Raw genomic sequence first — 24,576 nt, 5'->3', positions numbered from 1 at the left:
ATTTCCAACATATTGATTGAAGCAAGATTATAAAAACGTAATAAGTGGGAATTTCTGAATATTCACTGATGAATAATGTGTCGTGACTCGTGTTTTACATAAAAATAATATTATTAAAAGAAATCAATTATACCATTATATTTTTAGACTTATTCTCAAATCATCTATATTATACTCGTATTTATATTTTATAATAAACAGACAAGACAAAATAAATATCTTGGTCGACTTTTTGTTTTGAACATTGGAGTTGTCGTATTAAGAGGACGCCAAACCCGCATGTGTTGTCTCCGTCGTACAAGTGCGTAGCATAGCAAATTTTACGCTCAGCAGATCACGTTTATCTCCATTATTTTAAAATTTAGAGTGAATTGACCTATTATAAAAAATAAAAGGCAAGATTATTACCGAGTGCATCTCATAGGCTTTTTATTATATTTTAATTTTAAGCCGAGTTATGAATATTTTTAGATATAAAAATTATTTACAATTTTAAAATACTCATTACTCGCTCTAAAATTAAAATATAATAAAAAGCCTATGAGATGCACTTGGTAATAATCTTGCCTTTAATTTTTATAATAGGCCAATTCACTCTAAATTTTAAAATAACGGAGATAAACGTGATACTGCTGAGCGTAAAATTTGCTATGCTACGCACTTGTACGACGAAGACATCACATGTGGGTGTGGCGTCCTCTTAAGCCATGTATTACTGATATCCGGTTTTAGATTACGATGTTTATTTTAAGACCTATTTTTAGATCAACACTCGGCGAGTTCGATAAAAAAAAAACAAGAAAATTATTCAATAGCGAGTAAATAACTAGAGAAAACTTGTGAAAATTGCTCGTCCACACAACAAATAATTGGCGGGAAATGACCGTCCGTATGCATTTAACACGCGCGCCGCGTTAAACGCGGCGTTCGTCCCTAACGTATTACCATTATATAAATACTACCGTCCCGCGTATCTAAAAATCATGACCGTGTCTAACACGGCGTTCGTCTCTAATGACACTAAGAAAGGAAACAACAATAAATCACAAACGCTTGAAAAAAGAATTAAAGATGTATTATCAATATTTCCTTTAAATACTGATGATGAGCTTTCGGCTATAGAGTGTAAATTAAAAGATGAGGATTTATCAAATACTCAAAAGTTGGTAAGTAACATTTAAAATAATATTTGTATTTTAGATATTTTATTACCTACAATCCACTATTCTACTATACATTTACTGGTACAATAGATAAACCTTATTATATTCACCCACCTGATATTTAATTTTTAATAATATTATAATTTTATACATTTTTCCTTTATTTACATTTAGATATCTGCTTTTATATTTGCAAGTGAAGGAAAAACGGCTGAAAAAGTAACTTCTAGTCTTTTAAAACTAATATTTACACTTGAATTAGCTTCTGAATACAGCTGGAAAGGACAAAAAGGGGGGAAAAAACTTCAAGATCACCATATTTTCAAAGTTATTATTGGTAAGTTGATGATATAGAACATTTTGTTTGTTAAGAATTAAAGTTATTTGAAATAACATTTTATGATAACAATAATTAATATTTATTAATTTTAGCTGCTGTAAAAAATAAGTTCCCTGGTATCAACAAAGATGATATAAAGCCTAATATAATGACATGGTTTGCTCAAGCATCCCACAAAATTAAAGCAAGGTAATTCTATGTATGACATAAATATTATTATAGTTGAATGTCAAATTTGTTATCTTTTCTTGGCCCACTCACAGTGTAGCAATAATTTGGGTTTAAGGGAACGGATCCTGTGTTTTTAGAGTAAATTACCTTATTATCAAACCTTAAGATAAGAATATTATCTAAGAAATCTCAAATCTTTTTATTGATATTTATTTTAATGTGAGTTATATAACTGTGTAGTATATTACAATATTAAAATTTGCTTTAAAATTAAGATATCAATAAAAGACTAGCAGAGCCAAAGATAACATTCTTACCTTCATATTAGGTCAATTTACAGTTAAGAATATAAATTCAATAAATATAAATATACTCTATACAATGTATTTATAATTATTATTAGTACTGAATTAATCAAATATTTCTAGTTGTATTTTTTACACCATTTTCTATGCTAGTTATCATTTATATTACTATCAATTACTATTACCATATATTATGGGAAAATTAAATAAATACCTACTTGTAAAAATATTATTCTTCAAATAAATTATTATACTAAAATAACAATAATAATTTTACATTTTTATTTTGTATCTATTTATAGCAAACAAGTCAATAATAAATAAAGATGCAATAATAATGGCAACTGTTCAAACAACGACGACAATCAATAATATCATCACAGCTGCTAGAACACAGAATTCCAGCCAGAAGTTCTTATGTCAATAAATTCTTTTCAATTACCACATGTTATAAAAAAGTTATTTATAATATATTGTATATGGAGTTCATAATATATTAACACATTTTTTGTTGTATAATTTCAATAATTATATTTTTTACCTAACAAAAAAAGATTTTTTAAACTTTATTAAAATATTTTATGTCATGAATTTAATTACTTTATTAAAAATATATTTTTAATGTTTTTAAAACATTGATTTTTCATTTCATAAAAATGTTTCATCAAGATTTTTATAATGTTAATAAAATATTTTCTATTCAATCAAATAGCGGCCATTATAACATTAAATAAATATTTTTAGAATCATTTTTAAAAGGTTTTAAAATTATTTTTTCAAATATTTAAACAATATTTTTTTGCTACTTGGGTACATGTATTATATTGCATATGTATTAATTGTATACAAATATTAATTTTCCTTTGACCAATTTAACCCTTAACTTGAAACATTTTTATAGATAATGAAAACAAAATTAATCTTTTCTGTATTATAAAATGTAACATTTCCTCTATAATTATTGTATACATATATTTTATAGATAACTTCATTTGTATTTGCCTCAGAAGGAAAATCAATACAAAAAGTCACAACAAACATGCTAAAATCCATATTTTCTTATGAGCTAGCTTCAGAATATTGTTGGAAAGGCCAGAAAAACAAAAAAAAAAAATTACACACTTTGAACATTTTTAAAGTTATTATAGGTAAATATAAATTAATTTGGTTTAGCGTACTCTGCGTACTTATATATAAGAAAAAGTACTGCTTTAAGTATAGCATTTTAAAAAGGTTAGGGCTGACCATGCTTAAGCAATTCTTTTCATGATTATCATATCTGTGGTATGATGGCAGAAGCTGATATGTCGTTTTTTGTTGATTTTTGGATTATCATGTAAATAGTTGATAAATAATGTGTTTCAAATGGTGGCAAAGTATGATATGTCTTTTATGTGTGTAGCGCCATCTATGAGCAAAGACCAAAACTGATAAGTCATTATTTGAAAATATAGATGATGGCAAATCTTGATATGTCAAAAACAAAAACTGATAAGTCATTATTTAAAAATAAACATGATGGCAAACCTTGATATGTCTCATGACATAATAATAGTTTATGTGAGCTACACATCCCTATATCATGATATGTTTTATCTTTATATTCTTTAAGACATTATTCTTATATTTTTAAATTTGTATAGTTTGATGTTTACTACTACTACTAATATAATTATTTGTTAGCTGGTTTTAGCTGTGTTAGTTTATTCTGTGGTGTTACTTTTCTTACAATGTTTAACTCTAGATCATCTTTTTTTAAATCTTTAAAAAGTGTACAAACAAAAAAAACTAATGTAAACCCTGAAGTAAGTACAGCATAAATGAATCTATTTTAGTATTTTATAGTATAAATTAATGTTAACAGTTAACATTATTAATAATGTAATAATATTACAATATTATTGTAGAGATATTCCACTAGAAAAAAAGTAAAGCCAGTATATTATAAAAATGATCATCACAAAGTGCATGAATGGCTCAATTCCACACAAAACGAATTTCATCAGGTAAAATACAATTAATGCTGTTTTTTCATTTATTTGTAATAAGTTGTATTAACATTTTTTTTAGAATAATTCATTACTAATTAATAGTAGTTCTGATGAGGATAATGATGATGATGTTTTGGACAAAACATATAACATCAATACAGAGCTGATTTGCTCAGATTCAGAATCTGAACCTGGTACTGTTTATTTTATATAATAATATAAATAAATATTAATTATGCTGTATAAAATATTTTATTTTACCTCTAATTTTATTTAATTTTAGTATGTCATAATACAAATGAATTTGAAGTACACGATGACACAGTATCTCCTATAACATCATTATATTCAATAGCGTTAACCAATTGTTATAAAAGTCCTTTACCTATCAACCCCAAAAAAAAAAAAGATTTGTTAAGTTTATTGCCGCTGATACATGAAGACTGCCATAGCTTCTACCAAAACTTAAAAACGTCCAAAGAAGCTGCTGAACTGCCTTCAATCAATAGTGATTTTTCATCAGATGAAGGCTAAAATTATAATAATATATTATGTACTAATTAAAACCATAAGTTGTTTTATTTTTTACTTTTATTGTATTTTATTTAAAATTTTTAACTAATTGTTATTTTGTTAAGTTTTATAAAAGGCTAATTTCATTTTTTTTATTTATTGACCAAGAGTTAAAAGATCAATTTTATGTTTTTACATTTATTTAATGAACTTTGTTGTTTTATTCTAAAATTGTTTTGAATGCTATAATGCTGTGTTTTAAAAAAAGTTACTTTTATAATTTTTATTTTGTTGATATGTTGAAAATTTAAAAAAATAAATGTTGGCAAAAAATGATATGTCTTTATTTTCTACTTAAAAACTTTTTGAAAAATAATTTATTTATTATAGTGTAATAATTTAATTCATGAAAGGTTATTGATTACAATGATACATGAATAAAGGCATTTCACATCAAATTGTATTTTTTATTCCATTCTAAACCTTTAAACTCGTTTTTCCGAAAGTTTAAAAAATGTACATATCAGCTTCTGCCGTCATACCACAGATATATTATAGTTGTTATCGATTTATCGTTTTGTACTTTATAAAATCATTTTATAATTTTGTATTTACTCTTCTATAATACTCCTGTCATAATACTCATAAAATGGATGAATTTTATAATTTAATTGATTTTTATGACCGGGTTGCAATGCACGAACGAGTTCCCAAAAGGTATGTGAGAGATATGCAAAATCCAATAGATTACTACAGTGACAAAGAGTTCAAAAACAGATTCAGGTTTGTAAATATTTTCTGTAAGTTAATTATGCATATGAAAATAATAAATATGAATATGTAAATCGTACATGATATACTTTGACAACATGCATTAATGAATTTAATAGATTTTCTAAAACTTCAGTTATTGAATGTTTAATGCCTCTCATATTTAATGAAATTGAAGCTGTTACTACAATGAGGGGTTTACCAGTTCCTCAACTTATTAAACTTTTAGCAGTATTACGATTTTATGGAACAGGAAACATTCAAGTAAAAAAAAAAAACATTTTTAATTATATTTAAATTAGAATATAAATACTTTTATATCAATAATTTCTAAAATTGTCTAATTTCAGTTAGTTTCGGGTGATTTGGTTGGAATTAGTCAACCATCAATAAGTAGATGTGTTAAACATATTTCCCAGGTTATTTTAAAAAGTTTTAAAAAATTTATAAAATTTCCATCAAACCTACAAGAACAAAGACAAAACCAATTGTTATTTTACAATATTGCAGGTAATTTTTACTTGAAATATATACTTAACTATATTTAGTTTGAAATAAATTTACAATTTTAATCTAGGCTTTGTTGGTGTTGATGGAACAGTAGATTGTACTCACATCCCAATACAAAGTCCTGGAGGAGACCAGGCTGAAAATTTTAGGAACAGGAAAGGTATATTTTCAATCAACGTACAAATTGTTAGTGGCCCTAAATGTGAGATCTTAGATATTGTTGCAAGATGGCCTGGTTCTGTTCACGACAGTCGTATTTTTAGGTAAAATATTACATTACAACATATCCAAGACATGGTTATAGTTATTACCTATATTTTACTCAATTATAGCAACAGCAATGTCAATATGATGTACGAACAAAAGCAATTACCAGGATGCCTTTTAGGTGATGGTGGTTATCCACAACTGCAATATTTATTTACTCCAATCAGAAATCCACAAACTATAGCAGAAGAGAGATATAACAAAGCCCATATTGCAACAAGAAATACCGTAGAAAGATTGAATGGCATACTAAAAAGAAGGTTTGGTTGTCTATCAAAAAAGTTAGCCACCAAACTTAGTACAACATTATTAATTATATCAGCTTGTGCAGTTCTTCATAATATTGCCATATTTAGATACGAAGAACTTCCACAAAACCTATAGGAAGATTTTGATTATAATCAAATAGTTCAACAGGAATACAATGGTCCACCTAATTTATATGGCAATATAATAAGATCCGAATTCATTATTAGACATTTTCAATAAAATGCTATTTTAGTAAAACGATATATTTCAATAAAATAATATACTAAAACAATATATTTCAAGAAGGATATACAAATATAAATATATATCTTCTTCACAATATTATATTAACAAACAAAATAAAAACTCTTTATACTGATAATTAACAATGCTAATTAATATTCCTACTATATATATAATAATATATTAAAAATATGAATACTATACTACCTAACTTTGGCAGTTGAAAAAAATGAAAATAATACAAACAAAAAAAAATTATCCTTTTTTATGCATAAATCTCATATCTTTGAGCAGCCTGACGACTGTATTAAGACACAAAATATAACTAAACTAATTAGTAATTACTATCACTATCATATATTAATCTTTTTTTCAATGTTTCAATTTCCATTTGGTGTCTTTCTTGCTGAAAATTTAATTCGTTTTCTGAGATTTCTGTTTCTATTTTTCTTTTTTTTTAAAGTTCCCTTTCATTTTGAATTTTTAAAAGTATTTCTTGTTTTAATAAACCATGCATTTCTTCATCGTTTTTTTTTTGATTTTCAAGTCTTTCCATTCTAGATGATATCTCAGAAGTAAAATTCAATTTATTGATTTTACGATGTTGCTTTTCCTTCTTAGTTCTAGTCACATTCTCATCAGTAAACTGTATAGAAGTTACTTCATTTTCAATATTTTTAGTGAAAGTTTGAACATCATTATCATTTGAATCTATTACAACAACAATACAAGTAATAAAATACATTTTTATTCATACACGAAATATTTCTTAACAATTACCAGATAGCTTCTCATCATCAAAACAACTAAATTCCAAAGATCTATCAGGTGTAACGGTACATTGTACATCACTATCAATGGAATCTGGTATTTCAAGTGCGATGTTTGCAAATTTGTCAATTGCTGGATTTTCTAATAGTTTAGGTACTTCTGGACCACCCCCTGTTCTTAAAAGAGCTTGTTTGTGGGCAGTTATTTCTGATTTTCTTTTAGTTTTAATATTGTTCCAGCATTTTTTGACTTGAACTAATGTTCTCTATAACATACAAAAAATAAAATACATATATATATATATATATATAACACCAAACGGGCTCCCTCATAAGTTTTGTACTGACTAATCTTGTCCATATAAATTAAAAATTTTCAAATATTATATTGGAGTCTACACTGTAATTTACTATTATTTTTAATAACAAAATAATTGAAACACAATGGAGTACCTACATCAAAAATATAAAATGTTATTATTTTATTAACACTAGAAATAATATTTATCAATCATAAATTTTTAATTACTTTAATGTAATTTGAACAGTAAAACACAATAAAATAAACACATAAAACAGTAAGAACAATTGCAAATGATGTATGTATCTAATCAAATTAATTCAAATTCAGGTTTAAACCAGATTTAAATTATTAATCTGGTTCCAATGTAGTATCCTATTTTATTGAGTTTCCATCAAATATAATTTGAGCTCAGGTGCATAAAAAGCTTTTAAATAATACTATAATAATATTCTTATTTCTTTTTTCTTTTTGTTATACCACAATAAATGTATAGCCTATAATATTATCAATTAGGTATGTTTGTTAATTTTAAGTAAATAAATGTAGGTATGTATTTAATAACAGGTGAAATAAAGTATATTACTATTGGTAAAGTAATATATGAATTGTATATTATTATTATTTTTTTTTTTATTAAAATTGAAAATTTACAATCTTTAATATGCATAATATGCACAATAGAAAAATTTGATAAAAATAAAATAGTTAAAATATGGCAGTGAATTATTCCATAAAAAGCAAAAAAGATATTTATTTAACTAACTGCGTAAGGACCAGAGTACTTAAAATATTATTGGCTTTAATTTCTAAATGATTTACATTATTAATTTACCTTAGATTAGAAAATGCATATATTACCTATTTATAATTAAAATAAACATTAATTTAAATAGATTAATATATATTGTACACACTTGAATTTATGGAGTCTGCGCCTATGTCTATGATATTTAAATAGTTAAATAATTAAATAACATTTTACATTGTACATAATAATTTAATTGTACAATATAAGTTTTTATTGGAAATTTGAAATAAATACACAATTGTACTTACTATTGGATGATTGCCCATTGAATTAAATTCTTGAGTAATTTTTTCCCATGCATTATTTTTTTCATGAATGCTGGTGGAATCAGTTTTTTTGTTTTCTACTATGTAATGCTTCTGAACCAATTCCGTTATTAATGTTTTTTCTGTTGATGAGTAAGCTAATCCTTTCCCCATTATCACAGACAACAATTATATAACAGTACCTACCACTAAGAAAATAATCAAATAAAAAACAAATACTAATTAAATTAGGACTTAGCCGACTAACTAGGTAGGCACCTATGAAATATTAACTGAAATGAACTATAAGTTATGACTTATAATAAGATCCAAATTCATTATTAGACATTTTCAATAAAATGCTATTTTAGTAAAACAATATACCTATTTCAATAAAATAATATACTAAAACAATATATTTCAAGAAGGATATACAAATATAAATATATATCTTCTTCACAATATTATATTAACAAACAAAATAAAAACTCTTTATACTGATAATTAACAATGCTAATTAATATTCCTACTATATATAATAATATATTAAAAATATGAATACTATACTACCTAACTTTGGCAGTTGAAAAAAATGAAAATAATACAAATTGAAAAATGTTGATAACATAATAAAATAATTTGTGATAAGATACTGATAACTTATACTAACCATGTTACCAAACTTATGTTCAATAAGGAATACTTAATCATTTCTTATGCTTAATGCTTTTATAAGATATACTTATATTTTTTTATGAATACCTATTCATAAGTATTGCTTTTAAAAGTTAAAGATAAGAATGGTTTTAAGCATCGACTATGAATACGGCCATAATGGCCATAATTACATTTTTAGTTTTATTTAAAAATAATTCAAATATTTAAAAGTTTCTTTAAAACTTAAAACTCCATGAGATATAAGTATTATTTTTATAAAAATATATTTATAAGATACATATTTTAACTAATTTATTATATTAGATGCAGTCGACAAGAAGGTTCCCAAAGAAACTAGTTAAACGTACTGTTATTCAATCAATTCAAACATGGTTTCCTAGAGCGCCCTATCAGTAAGTGTTTTTATATTATCATTATATATGCAGTAAAACCTCCTTTAAAGGACACTCTCTAAGTCAGAAACTGTCTTATAATAAAAAATTTCTATAACACTATATACATATTATTATTGCAATACTATATTTATGAAAAACTTTATAGAAGGAAATACTACGAGTTCGAAGGTTTTACTGCATTACATTGATTTTGAATGAACATACATATTATATATATATTCCTCGCCTAATCACAAATAAATGATTCCTTACACTATTATGATATAATGTCAATCTACGGCCAACTATTAACTGAACAACCATAACTGGTAATGCAATCTGAATGTAAATAACAATTTAGGAAAATTAGATTTTCTACTGTCAAAAACTATATAGTTTTACTTCGACATTCTCTTGTGAAAAAGGGAAAATGTATATCAGCCATTAAAAATTATTTGATTAAGTATTTTTTAACTTTTATACCATAATTTATATAAATACTTCCAACAAAACAATTTATTTTACATCTACAAAATAATATTTGAGTATTAAATTTCTGTTTCTATTTTAAATCTAAACAAAATGCAAACATATCATAATTTGAATAATTTTAAGATGAGGTATATCATATAGATTTTTGTAATTAATGTAGGCATATAATATTCTTTTTTAAAGGATTGAAGCCGTATTAAAAAAAAAAACAGGATAGCACTGGAAACATCACAGCTAATCAAAATTCTGACAGTCAAAAACATGACGATCAAGCGGTCATATAAATGCACTAACTTAATTAATTTTCATTATTTTTTTCACACAGATCCAGAATTATTATTTGTTATTTTAATATTACAATTTACTAATAAAGGAACAATGGATATATTCATATCACTTTTTCTTATTATTTATAGATATAAGCAATAAACACACAACAGGTACAAATATAAGTACTTAATATAACTTCACTGATATTTAAAAACATTTAATAATAGTTAAAAAATGTTTTTTTTTTAGAGTATAAAATATTTTTAAATGATTTATAAGAATATTTTTAAATATTTTTTAAATGATTTTTAAGAATTTTTTTAAATAATTTGAAAATAGTTAAAATGTTTTTAATAAACATTTATTTCATATAATTAAAATATATTTTAACATTTTATTTTCAATGGAAAACTGGCCATTCGAACATTTTATTAACCTTTATAAAATAACTTATAAACCTTTTTCTATCATTTTTTTAAAACATTTAATAAATATTTTTTTGTTACTTAGGTACACTCTCATTATAAAGTAATATTTATTTTGATTTCATCAGATCTAGTTTTTATGTTACAATTTTTAACAGTAAAATCATTGGCAAGTATTTGTATTACATCATAATCAACTTTATTAATTCAAACTTATAAATTATAATATAATGTAGACCACTTTTTAATTAAAACATAATATACCTAATATAAATAATAATATTATGCTTAATATATACTACATAATATTATAATGTAGTAAAATATAATATATATAATAATATATAAGATATAAATAATAATATTGTGAAGATATAGGTAAATACAATAATAAATATAAAACAACATATTACTGGTGTTTAAATAATATAACTTTTGTTAGGTGTGACCTAATTCTATGTTTCGACTGGCTTAGCTCTTTATTGTGGTGGTGTAGGCTAATGACAATATATTTTTTTATAATTAGTTTTATAATTTGTAGAACATGGTTGTTTCTTGGGGACTGACATAAAATATGTTCATTTAAACAATTAAACAAATTTTTTATATTAATATTAGCCATTGTTTTAACTATTAAAAAATTGATTGGATCTTCTAAATGTTTTGGCACTTCATGAATTCTTGACACAAAAGTTTTTTCAATTAATTTACAAATTTTAATTGCATCAATTGATGGTTTTATGAGTCCTCCTCGATTTTTGATGTCTATCAGTGTATGGTTTTTAGTCGTATCTTCAAGAGCATTACAACATGTTGGACAATTAACTGTTCGTTTTAATTGTTTGATCACAAATCCTGAAAAATGTTCAATGACATCTTTATAAACATTTATCTCTTCTGTTTCATTATGTTGATCATCATCATCATTATACTCTTCTTCAATACAAAGTATATCCTGAAAGTTTTCTACTTTATTCTTCATACTACTTGTAACATGAAGTAACATGAAGGATCTTAGTGTTATCTAGGACTGAACAATTTGCATTTTCAGAAATAGATAGTTCACTGTGCACCAATTATCTTTTATAGGCAGCACTGTGAAGCTGTCGGGTTGTTATTAAAGCCTCCTTTTGATCTAATAACCGAAAATAGAATCTCTATATGGTCTTGAGATGTTTTATAAGAAAGGATAAAACTTAACTGTCCGGTCTTAACTACATTGTCAAACAACCTGCCTAGACACACAATTAGCCCATCAAATTTAGTTTTCCGTGGAGATGTTAATATAGCTGAATGATTTCTATCTTTTATTGTATTTAAGTATGCTATAGATGAACTAATAAATTGTTTTAAATCTTTGTGATGTTCTAAATAAAGAGGTCTCTTATATTGAAGTTTGCTCAAACAATTTCTGGTATTTAAAAAATCAAATATATTATTTATATTCTTTCAAAATGTTATTGTGGATTCATAGTTATCAAAATTTGCAATTTTTTTCAATTTACAATAAAACAGAGCATCAGCAACACTATTGCTGAACACTTGCGTAGCCAAGCAAACCTTCATTATTTCCTTTTTGTAATTAATGTGCCTCCTTCTAACTTTAGTGGCTAAATGAACTCCCTCATATTCTTGTAGTTTCACTAATTCTTGTATGTACTTCCATGCAATAGGGTTATCATTGGAATCATACAATACACCATAATCTCCAAGGGTATTTCTGTTCAGTTTTACCATGTGAGCCGGGTCCAAAAATATGCAAATTTCTTCATTGGTCAATGAATGTGAAAACCATGGTGTACTACTATAAAGATCTGTCCCTAAATGTCTGGCCATAGAAATATTAGAGACAGCTCCATCAAATGTCAGTGTTTTGACAATTGCACCTTTATCATGTATATTAATTAAAATTGTTTTGAGTAAGTTAGCCTTCTCTTCTGCAGTTAGTCCATAAATCAAAAAATAAGCAACTGGGATATTCCAGTGGAAATTCAAAGCAACAACCAAAAAAACAAGAGCTTCAATCATGGCATCGGAATCATTTATCTTGTGTCCAACACTGATATACCCCTGAAGATGCTGACCATTAAAATTAATTCCACTTCTTATGAACATTTCGTCCATAATTAAGTCACAAATTAGATTTAAATTTTTGTTTTTCATCTCCTCAACTTTGACTTTAATTGCATCCAATAATTCTGCAGTTATTCCAGGCGATCCATCAATTACAGAGTACCATTTTCGAATAGCTAGGATGTGACAAACATTTATTAAAACTTTTTCTTACATAATTATAAGCATTAGGTGAATAAAGATGAATAGTGAGCGCAAATGATCGCAAATGATGGCTTTATTGTTTTACCCGAGAGTTGATTCAGCTGTTTCAAAATCATTTCATGCTGACTACTTGACAACGTTTCCTATTTATTATACCAAAGCCAAAGAATAAGCAAACTAAATATTACTACACCAAACGCTAAGGTAAAGCAACAGATACTTATAAATATTTTTACCTTCAGAACAGTGTAGCAGTTATTCGATATGAATTTTTTGTCATGTTTCAGATGATCTACCAAGTTTTCTAGTGTCTGGATTCGTTTTTTTAAGTCTGCTGTTTGCTTATGTAACTACTTAATTCGCTTTCTCTGATTACTTGTGGTCGCTTGTGAAGCAATCCAGTACTTCAATCTGCTGTTTGGGCTCTCAATATCATCAGGGGATTGAAAATCTCCCATAAAACATTTTCTTTTTCTCAACCTGATAATAAAATTAACAATAGTTTAAGTTTATGTTTGACAGTCTTGAAAATTGTTCTCTTTTGTTTGTAAATTAAAATAAACATATTTTAATATTATTGAAATCATAAGTTTTAGTATAATTATTGCAGTCACACAATCATATTTTTTTGAAAATGGTAATGATATTACCGTTATTCTGCGACTTTATTTAATGGTTTTGTAAAACTTACGGTTATGAGTTTAATTTTTTCTCAACTGTACTTGTACTTTGTGACAATGATGTAGAAATTACAATATTAGTACCTTGTAGTACTGATGAAGGTGAAACAACATTTGAATTCGGTTTCGCTACAGCTGAAATAAAAATAGCAGAAATCATCGAAAACAAAATCATACTACTCACATTTTAAGAAAAAGATAAATTTGGTAATCATACTTGACACGGGAGTCAATAATGGTTCAAATTTCACATCATCAGATGACAATGTAATAATTTCAGTTTCTTCATTGTCATCAGAAACAATTGACTCATTAAACAGTGTTGTACGTGCAGCTATAGTAAATAAGTAATAACTAAAAACAAATTATTTTTTAATAACATGGACGGATCCATGGGGGCATAGGGGCCCCCCACGACATATTTTTTTTATAAATATAAATAATAAATATTAAATAATCAATAATTTATTTATCACATTGATTACCTACCTACTATTATGACAACATTTTTAAATTAAGAATAAAATATAATATTTTGTTATACCCAATTGTATTTGTGTTGTAAAAAAATTGTTAGGCCGGATCCGTGCCTGATTAATAATTTATATAATATGAGAAAATAAGTTATATTTATGTTTTAACTTACTTGGGTAATCCAAGTAAGTATATAATTAATCAAAGTTGGATTAATTATACTAGGCACAGAATTTTTTTTAAAACTCTAGTTTTACGATCAGTGATCCTCGAAATTTCATAATCCAAATCTGGATCAAAATAAAGACCACATACATTTGAACTAACTTTCTTTTCAAATGATGGATTAAACTGTCTTAAATATGAAATCTACTTATTACCAATATCTCCTTTAGGAAATCTGAAAAATAGTAAGGACCATTTATTCATGTTAATTTCATTTATAAATTAAATTTATTAAAATACCTGTGAAACCTGATATTTTGACCAGCTCTTGACTTACAGCCATAGACACAGCATTTGTTAACCATTTTGTGTTTAAAGTTGCACGAGAACAATAATATTATTATTATAATACAAAGTACGAAAATAATATAAAATAATAATTAATAACCATTAAGTATTAACCAAATACAACAATCAACATCGACGACGAACGAAATAAAAAGGCGGCCACTGTGTTAAATTTGAATTCAATCGTATAAAACAAAACTATTCTGAGAGTAGACATCTGTCAGCCTATATTACTGAGCATATTTTTTAATGTAATTGCTAATTTATTTTTATTTTAAGTATTAGTATATTATATTATATTATACACTAATACAGTTGGTTGAAAATATTTTCCCGAAATAATTGTAATTTGAAAATTGCATTCTGTGAATAAAATATAGTAATGTACTAATATACTTCAAAAGTTTCTAGTAGGTACCCACGAATTATATTTATGAATTACAAAAACATAATCACCATTAACTATAAAATTAAACATTTTATAAATTTTAACTACAAAATATTTTTAAAAATGTCGTTGATTTGATGAATAATGCCAAAATTAGAAGTTTAAAAAATGATTATAAAAAAAAAAAATTGTACTGATGAATCTTCAGTATTTTTGAACTGCTATTATATCAACTTATGAGGAACCTTGAATTAAATATTTATGCTTTTTGGTCAAGTGAAATTTTATCTTACGATATTTATAAAACAAAATAAAATTAAAAAAATTGTCCTAACTTATGACTACATAAGAAGCTAAAAAAAAATGAAAATATTTCAAAGTACCTATTTTCTAACTTGACCTCGTAAATATAATAAATTATGTTAATATTTATTTTTTTTTTATATTTCTAGACCCCCAGATTTTAACCATTTTTTTTACGCCTAGGCCTAGGTGGTAGGTACTATAGTACTATTTTAGGTGCACTTTAAGATTTCGTAGTGCATAACGCCATAAACGCAATTTCAGTTTTTGACTTTGATGGGGGGGGGGCTATAACGTGTATTGTAACTAATGGTGTAGTTACAGGGTGGGGGGTAAGGGGTTTCCACCCCCAACCACAAAAAAAAACTTTTTATATATGGAATTAATACCAATTTGAAAAAAAATAAAAATGCCGTTTAGTTTAACTAATAATTTGTAATTTGTGTCATAAATATATTTTAACCCCCCCCCCCCTCCCAGAAAAAAAATCGTATCTACGCCGCTGATTGGAGGGGCTTAGCCAGGGCTGAATACTTGGTATGTATTGGCCCATCGAGATTTTCACTTATATAAGTGGCCCAAAATTACGTGTATAATTATTACGAGCTTATAGGTGGCCAATCGTATTTTAAAGATGAATTTGTTTTCACTCACACGACCGGCCCAAACTTTAAGCGGCCCACCGAGATTTTCTCGGTAGCTCTCCTAACCAATCCGGCCCTGTGTTTAGCACCTATTTTCACCTATGCGCATCTCTGAAAGCACGGCATAACTCCGTTCAGAATCTAAAATTAATTGTTGTGAAACTACGACACAACCATACCATGTTTTGTAACACAATTTTTTGTTAGTTTGACTGGCACACTGTAACTATAGACAATATTAATAATACGTATGGATGAAAAAACTAATGTAAATAGTCCTCCATGATATGCCCAAATGCATAGTTATTTCTCTTTAGACTACCTCGTTCACGGGTTTCTCTCTCTAAGGTTAGGTCAGTCCAGTAGTTAATAGGTCTATGGTAATAATCATTCGGTATACTATGAAAAACAATAACCACCGAAGCTGATATCAGCTCGATTGCAATCGTTAAATATTATACAATAATAATATTATATCCATCATCCATGGCTACATATATAGCTATTTACCATATAAAATATAATATAATTATTTAGCCATGATTATTATCTTAGTCGGTGATTGTCGTCAAAGATAACCGTTTTCAGGGAAAAAAATTAAAATAACCATTACATTGCAGTTTGCTATAGAAGATAGAAATAAACGAAAACAAAAACAAAATAGTCAAAATACACTATGCAAAAGTAAACATCCCGTCTCAAATTAACATAAAAAATATATTTCCTTCTTTAAATAGTCACATTTTATCATAATCGCCACTTAACAATCATTTATTACAAATTATTTAATTTATCATTAAAAAATACATGAAAATTAGATTACACTTTTATAATAATCAGTTATGTCAACCAAAAAAGAGAGTGAGATCCAAATTAACAAAAATAATTTTGTTTCAACATTAATAAAGAATTAATTACCTCAATGTATTTGTTGTTTTCATTTAAAAATATGTACCTATTAAAATCTTATTTTGAAATATATAAAATATTTATATTATATTATAGAGTAAAGAATATTTACTATTCAATAATACCTGGCTTCTAGGTGAGTAGGTACTAATATGCATTTGAAATTGAAACAATATAACTATTTAAGTTAACTTAAAATAGTTAAATAAAGCAGAAAGTAGAAAACTAAAATGTGGAAACAAAGCTATGGATTTTTTTTAATTTTATATTGTGGTGATAACTAAATATTTTCATGGAATAAATAACTTTAATGACTAACTCTCCTCCATGATTCCCCCAAGATAGTTCTCTCTCACTCACTCTATATCGACGCCACATCTTGTAGGCCGGGTGGTGAGGAACACGCAGTCCATTAGTTGGTAGGTCTATGGAATTTTCTCATTGGCCGCCACTCTCCAGCGCCTGGGGCTACCAAGTACCAGTGGTTTGCGCCTCAACTGCTTTAGCGTTTTATACTGTGAGAAGATCTGAAGATATAAGAAGATAAGTAGATTTAAATCTAAAATTCTAATCCCTTTGTTTCTCAGATAAGAAATGCAATTATATCATAAATAAAAATAATCTGTAATTGGTATAATATCAAACGATATACGGATATACCATATTATACATTTCGCACTGACTACTGTATACTGTAATAAATTGATAATTCGATACCCATATTATTAAGGTCGTACCACGGTAGCACTTTTAATACTATTTACTCTTGACATTTTATAAATTAACGCCAATATTCAGTTGTTCATAGCTCCTTCAATTATAAACACATTAATGTAAACGACCCGTCAAAATTCATTAAAAATTATTCTGAACACTAATCATATTTTAAAAATATAGGTTTCCGTTTGAATTTTAAAAGTTAACCCTCGAAACTACCCAATAATTTAATTATTTGAAACATTTATGCCGGATCGCATAGAAAATGTATTTATATTAAAATTTAATAACCAATCATGGTCTATGTTAAAAATGATTAGCTCACTGTTTGGCAATCTTGTATTCAATCTGGTGTTAAAATAATATAAATTATTTAATAGGAAAAAAAAAGTTAAATTTCTCTAAGACAAGATATATTAATTAAAATGAAAGCATACAATTACTGTTCATGGAAAATGAAAATTTCATGGCTTAATAAGATACATAAAGTGTGCACGTTTTATTATGCTGAAATACTTCAAAATGGTATGTAGAAAATTATTTGCATATAAATACCAAAATGTCTTAATAGAAACATGTAAACATAAAATTAATTTAGACATAATCAACGAAAAAAAAAAAATATAAAATAATTATTTTTAATAAATATTATATAAATCTTAATTGTGTCAATATTACTTATTATCTAGTATAATATTATTTGTTATATTTCAGTATGAAAAAAAATGTTTAATGCTGTAATTTATGTGCAATACAAATTGTTCTGAGATAAACAACTATTTGAGTTCATTTGATAATATATTTAAAATAGAATGAGCACATTTAATATTTACAATAAAAGAAGACTATGGATGAAAACGATCATTGTCACATTAAACTTATGATTAATATTTATTTTTTTTGATTTTTGTAAATAGTGACTGGAAATTATCGCTAGATCAATTTAATATATTATATATATTTACTATGAAATTTGTTCCATAATTGTAATATTGCTCGATGTATATTTCATTTGCATGAAAAAATTAAGGAATCTATTGAGTATATTTTGATCATTTTCTCCAATGATTTTTTTTTTTTAATAGGAACAACAAGTCTCTAATTTAATATGTACGCGTGTTATTTTGCTAAGATGAACTACTATTTCAGATGGATAATATTTTATTGAAATGGGGGATTTACGAGCATTAAATATACATTTCGAGACAATTTCCTACCTAACCTAATCATTTTCTTTAACAACACATTTTATGCTTACAGATTGAGACGGACTGAATTTTATTCGAAAAATAGTTGTATAAAAATGTTGTTATAAACTAAATTGACTGAATTTTAATGAAATTATGTATCTACAATATTCAGTTGTCAATTAGGAATAGGAAGACACAAGAAGGCGATATCATTCCATTTTTATACAGAAATTTTATGCAACATAGAGATAAGTTTGCCAATTTTCATCTGATCTTGCAAGGTAATCTCTTTCAATCAGTCCTTCAATTATTTTTTTGATAATAGCCGGAGGAGGTATGAATTTGACTCTGAGTTGTTCTACAACTTCCACTACAAGGGCATTATGCTATAAAAACAAAAATAGATAAAATCATTAACATAAATATTTCACATGAAACCAATGAGATAAAAATCGTATTCTAATGATTACATTAATTTTTTTTCGAGATTTCATAACGCGTACAATAGCAGCTTCAATTTCATGCTTACGGTACTCATCTGTCTTGTTTCTAGTTTCTTTTCTTTCTGATTCAGTTTCACCTTTAGCTTCAGCTGTATGGATTTTCACTCTAAAATGAACAGAGTAATTTAGTGACACAAATTCAAATAAAAATATATTGTTTATACCTATGCAATTTTGAAATAAATAACTCATTAACACAGAATTCATGATTTAATTCTATTTCTTTACATTTAGGAGTCTTCAAAAGAATACGCTGTGAGGGCTTTCCCAATGCTAAAGATTGTAATGCTATAATTAAATCTTTATCAGGAATATCAGTTTCTCTTCGTATGTCCTAAAATTTTATTTTTAATATTATGTTAACATACAAAATAATTCTATATAAATAAAATACAATTTGAATAAATATTATATTATTATTAATAATATTAGTTTACTTCAAAAGATAATTTTTCATGAGTATTGAACAATAAAAGAATACACATCTGATATGTCGACACTTGAATTATGTATTTTTGCACAGTAGATGGTTTGGGGGAATTAGCTGAAGAAGATACACTTGTCGATAAGTCATTGTCTGATAGTTTTGAACCATAGAATACAGCTTCCAAATCAGCTGACCCAAGTTGTGGTTGCAATGTTAGTAATCGTCGCTCATATTTCCTCATATAAAATCTGTTATGAAATATTTTATAAATTACTAAAATTAAATAAGTTATTAAATCATAAATCTTTAATATTCAAGGTTCTACTCATGTTCAGGAGTTACTAATGTGAAATTACAACTCAATGTTTTTTATTTTCACCACCTCATATTGTATTCCTCTGATTTACTTCTTGTTCTTAATTGAATTAAAAAGTGTGTATTCAAACTTTATTAATAGTGTTATAGACAATCCTGATAGCATACAAAATATAGAATTGACAACTTATTTACTGATAGAAGTTTTTTTTTTTTTTGAAATCCAGATTTCATTATAATTTCTCATTAAAACTTTTGTATTTTTCTATCAATAACTTAATTTCTAACCGTACAATTTTGATGATTTTTTCAAAAGAATCATCTGCACAATTTTTACAATTTTTACTATTAATTGATTCCGTAGATAATTAATTAGGTGTGGTTAAAAAAAACACCAACATTTACACTTTAAATGGGCTAATCCTGCTTTGAGATAATATGCACTGTTGTGTTGTTTTTTATTTAGCTTGCGAAACGACAGGCGCTGTATTATTTGGAACGTCATACTTTTTGAGTTTTAACAGCGAGTAGCTGATGTAAAATGCAGTATGCATTATGCGTTAAGTATAGTAATATTATCAAAATTGTAGTATTATAGTTGTGAACACTATAATACCTAGTACAATATATTAATATTTTTAAAAATAATGTAAACTTAATATTATAATAAAGAAATGTACGTAAACGTAGATTATTAGAATATGAGGGACAACGTAAATAAATATGTACTTATATAACTATTTATAACATTATGTAATTAACTTTTTACTACATCATCCGACCACACGATGCGTCGCAATATATTATGAATCCACAAAGCATATTTTATAAAATATTCACATAGACCTTTATTGGATCCGAACTCGCTATTATATTAAAACTGTTATCACAAATGTTTAAAATTTATCATTAAACATTATAAATATGACAATCTTCATAATATGATGTTTAAATACTAAATTGTATAATACTGTAATAGTTTAGATTCATTGAATAAAGTCCAGAACGTTATAATTAGGGCTGGGATTTTAATGCACTCAAAAACCCCGAAAAATGTCCTAAAAAAAATGCTTTTATGACCTAAAAACTCTAAATAATGCCCTAAAAAAACCCGAAGAATGCCCTGAAAAAAGGGCAATAAATCTACAAATTTTTTTATTTTTAATAATTTTAGTATAAATTACAATAAAAAGTTACTCAAACCTTGTCCAATAATATAATACGAATTAGGAGTACCTACTTATAATCTGTTATATTTATTTAAAAACCATGTTGAAGTAAAAATCTTAAAATCTTAAAATAAAATTTCAAATTCATACACTTGGTATCCAAAAACAAAAAATGCTCCAAAAACTCTAAAATGCCCTAAAAAATTAAGAAAATGACCTAAAAACTAAAAAATGCAAAATAAACTTTCTTATTTTCATTCAAATGTTCATAAAACAAATTTGTGACAAGACGAGCATTGCACAGTAAGCTTTGAAAAACAATGCAAAGTGCATTGAAATCCCAGCCCTAGTTATAATATAGATCTTACATTGAGATATAAATATAGGTATATATTTATGGTACGACTAATGGCTAAAATGTACTTTACAACCCCATGCAAATTTTTAATTTTGTTTTTTTTTTTTTTGGATCTTATTTACTAACTATTTAAAAATAATGTTCCAAACAGAATTTGTCTGCTGGACTGAGTTTCGAAGTTTTAGCCTTTGGAAGTTTCTGATTGACTGTGTTTTACGCATGAGCGCAACAATATGTCAACCACGTCTTTTGTGATTTTTTCTAGTTTTTTCTTGGATATTACATTATTACGTTTTACGTATAAAGATATTAAGGAGTTAAGAACGATGGTGCAATAAGAATTTAGTTTCGAAGTTGTGGTAATATAACGTAATAACCAGGACCGTATTTGGGTGGTAGCTACAGGGTACTGTTTCCCCGGGCGGCTGAGTAAGAGAGGGCAGCTAATTTTTTTTATAATTTAAATTTGTATTTTGTATAATGATTAATGAGGCGTATTTTTTTTTGCTCCTAAATTTCTAAATACAGCCCTGGTCATAACTATTTACGCCAACATTGTTGTAATTGCTAACCCGCGTTGGTCACGCACAGGCACGGCACAATCAAGTTGATTTTGGCACTTGGCGTAACGACATTTTAATGGTGTATTATAATTTTCAAAATAATATAATATAATCTAAAATCTTATTTAAAATTAAATTATTATTAGGTATTACCCAAGAGGTTGGGAGTTTGGGTGACTGGAGCCAGTAGGCGAACTATTTGTTACTTTAACTAATATGGTTAAATTTACTTATTAAATTATCCGTCTGCCCAAAGAGATGCTTTCCTCCCCACGACTCCGAAGGGTTCATCCCCCTCCCAAAGGTTAGCTATTTTAGCACCAGGGGATGGGGGCCGAGCCCCGGTAACCGGAGCAGGCAGGCGAAGCGATCAACTACTTATCATGCTCTAACTTGCTCTCTAAACAAATTTCAAAAACTATCATTTTAAAAAGGTTAAGATACGTAAGTACCGAAATAGAAAAAAATATGTATGAAGAGCGTGGTAAATTATAGCGTGTTGGATATGCGTAAAAAACGCGAAATTTTTTATTTTCAAAGGCCATAACTTCGAAACTAATTCCGACTGACAAATTCTGATTGTACCATTCTTCCAAAATGGTTAACATAAGTAAGTTTCAAAAAAAAAAAAAAAAATTGATAAATTTGCGTTAGGTGGTAAAGTGATTAATAAAATAATATTGTTAAAATTCAAGTTATTTAGAAGAAAAAATACAGTTAGTGTATCTACAGTAATTATATCACTCAACAACAACCCACCAGTACAACTAATTCGTTTTATTCGTAAAATATGATTCAAGATAAATTAGGCACTAATTATAAATATTGATATTCTTATAGTACACTTACAGTTGGTATTCTTCAAAAGCACTCCTAGGAACTAATGGTACATTGCACTTTGATAATGCACATATAGGCCAAAAATCTGAGGTTAAAACACTCACAGTAAGATCCACACCATGTAAATGCTGCAAAAATAAAAAGTTGGTTAGTTGTACAATATTATATTAAATTGAATAATGGGTGTAAACTAATATAATTAAAAATATTAGCGTTGGCCAACGATATCAATATATTGTCATTTTGATATTAAATCGATATTGAATTAAATGTTATAGGTATCGATATAAACAATAAAGCGATATCGTTAAGAGGACGCTACACCCGCATAATATGTTGTCTCCGTCTTACAAGTGCGTAACATTGCAAAAACTGTTTCGCGCGGTAAAGAACCGAGAAAACTACAGTTATGACTAAGAAACGAAATTTTCACCACATAAGAAGGAGAATTTCGTTTGTGCAATATCGTTTTTATTTTTTCGATATCAGAATTACAAAAAAAGTTATTCATGCTTAAAAAACACAAAATTAATGTATTATAAAACAATAAAATTTTTTTTTGTATAAGTGATATCGAAAAAATAAAAACTATATTGCACAGACAAAATTCTCCTTTTAAGTGGTGAAAATTTCGTATCTTTCACGGTTCTTTCCCGCATGAAACAGTTTTTGCTATGTTACGCACTTGTAAGACGAAGACAACACATGCGGATGTAGCGTCCTCTTAAGATCAAATCTTTTCACTATACATAATAAAGTATTTAGCTATTAGTAGTTAGTAGGTACCTATATAATGGATTATTATTTAATATTATTAATCTTATTTATGAATTGTATTATCTAATAGCTATTACATGCCAAATGGTATTAGAAATATTAAACTTTACTTTTGGAACATTACTAATTACTAATAGTAATAAAATAAAAATATATTGTAATTTTTATAGGTATATATTTATTGAAACATTTGAAACGGCTGTACTTTGTGTCAACTGGTAGATAATTCCTAGACATTTAGTTTAGTTCCGATTAATATATATATAAATATAAATAGAATCTGAAGAAGACTCTCCTAAATTTTTTCGATTCTTAATGGTTGACAGTTATGATGATGAAGTAAAAGATGGTAAAACGTTAAATCTAATCATTCCAAATTCTCCAATCGATCAACTTGAGGCGTACAAAAACTTAAAAACGAAAATTTCTTACAATCAAAATCTTCTTAGCTAGTGGAAAGAAACTGAAACTGTAAGTATTATTAGCTGTTGCAACTATTGTTCCCCGTGAACGCTTATTCAGTGATTTTTGGGACAGACCATATCACAAAAAGGAAACAAACTATCACCAAATAAAGTCAATCAACTTATTCAACTCCTATTTTTAAACTCATTTTACATATCTGAAGCAATGGCAGAAA

The 24,576-nt window shown here is 26.5% G+C and overlaps 2 protein-coding genes and 1 long non-coding RNA gene across 3 annotated transcripts in view; 1 reads left to right on the top strand and 2 right to left on the bottom strand.

The window, feature by feature from the left end:
* Positions 1-6,879: 6,879 nt before the first annotated feature.
* LOC149062552 (uncharacterized) lies at positions 6,880-8,905 on the bottom strand. Its single transcript, XM_089217762.1, has 3 exons — positions 8,654-8,905; positions 7,304-7,559; positions 6,880-7,234 (listed from the first exon to the last, which is right to left on the bottom strand). The coding sequence occupies exons 1-3, from the start codon at positions 8,822-8,824 to the stop codon at positions 6,981-6,983; spliced, it is 681 nt and encodes a 226-aa protein (XP_089073888.1). The 5' UTR covers positions 8,825-8,905; the 3' UTR covers positions 6,880-6,980.
* Positions 8,906-9,529: 624 nt separating this feature from the next.
* On the top strand, positions 9,530-10,585 carry LOC149062551 (uncharacterized). Its single transcript, XR_016189297.1, has 2 exons — positions 9,530-9,720; positions 10,378-10,585. It is a non-coding gene; the product is annotated as an uncharacterized LOC149062551 (long non-coding RNA).
* An 8,195-nt stretch (positions 10,586-18,780) lies between these two features.
* The window catches only part of LOC107169771 (cullin-3-like), a 29,888-nt gene continuing 24,092 nt past the window's right edge, over positions 18,781-24,576 (bottom strand). The window contains exons 12-16 of the mRNA XM_089217716.1: positions 23,169-23,287; positions 19,925-20,162; positions 19,652-19,821; positions 19,455-19,593; positions 18,781-19,370 (exon numbers count right to left, since the gene is read on the bottom strand). Of these exons, the coding sequence (XP_089073842.1) occupies positions 19,218-19,370; positions 19,455-19,593; positions 19,652-19,821; positions 19,925-20,162; positions 23,169-23,287 (819 nt within the window). The 3' untranslated portion in view covers positions 18,781-19,217. The remainder of the gene's footprint in view (positions 19,371-19,454; positions 19,594-19,651; positions 19,822-19,924; positions 20,163-23,168; positions 23,288-24,576) is intronic.

Source organism: Diuraphis noxia, unplaced genomic scaffold, assembly GCF_037042655.1.
Source record: "Diuraphis noxia isolate RWA-SAM2 unplaced genomic scaffold, SU_Dnox_SAM2 contig0001, whole genome shotgun sequence".
Taxonomy (NCBI): Eukaryota; Metazoa; Arthropoda; class Insecta; order Hemiptera; family Aphididae; genus Diuraphis; species Diuraphis noxia.
Note: the sequence above shows the minus strand (reverse complement) of the source record. Positions and strands in the feature narration are given on the sequence as shown.

Coding starts and splice junctions, on each gene's coding strand:
- LOC149062552 (XM_089217762.1), bottom strand. CDS start 8,824: ATGGGGAAAGGATTAGCTTACTCATCAACAGAAAAAACATTAATAACG. Junction 7,560..8,653: donor CAATGGGCAATCATCCAATA/GTAAGTACAATT, acceptor TGTATGTTATAG/AGAACATTAGTTCAAGTCAA. Junction 7,235..7,303: donor TGATGATGAGAAGCTATCTG/GTAATTGTTAAG, acceptor TTGTTGTAATAG/ATTCAAATGATAATGATGTT.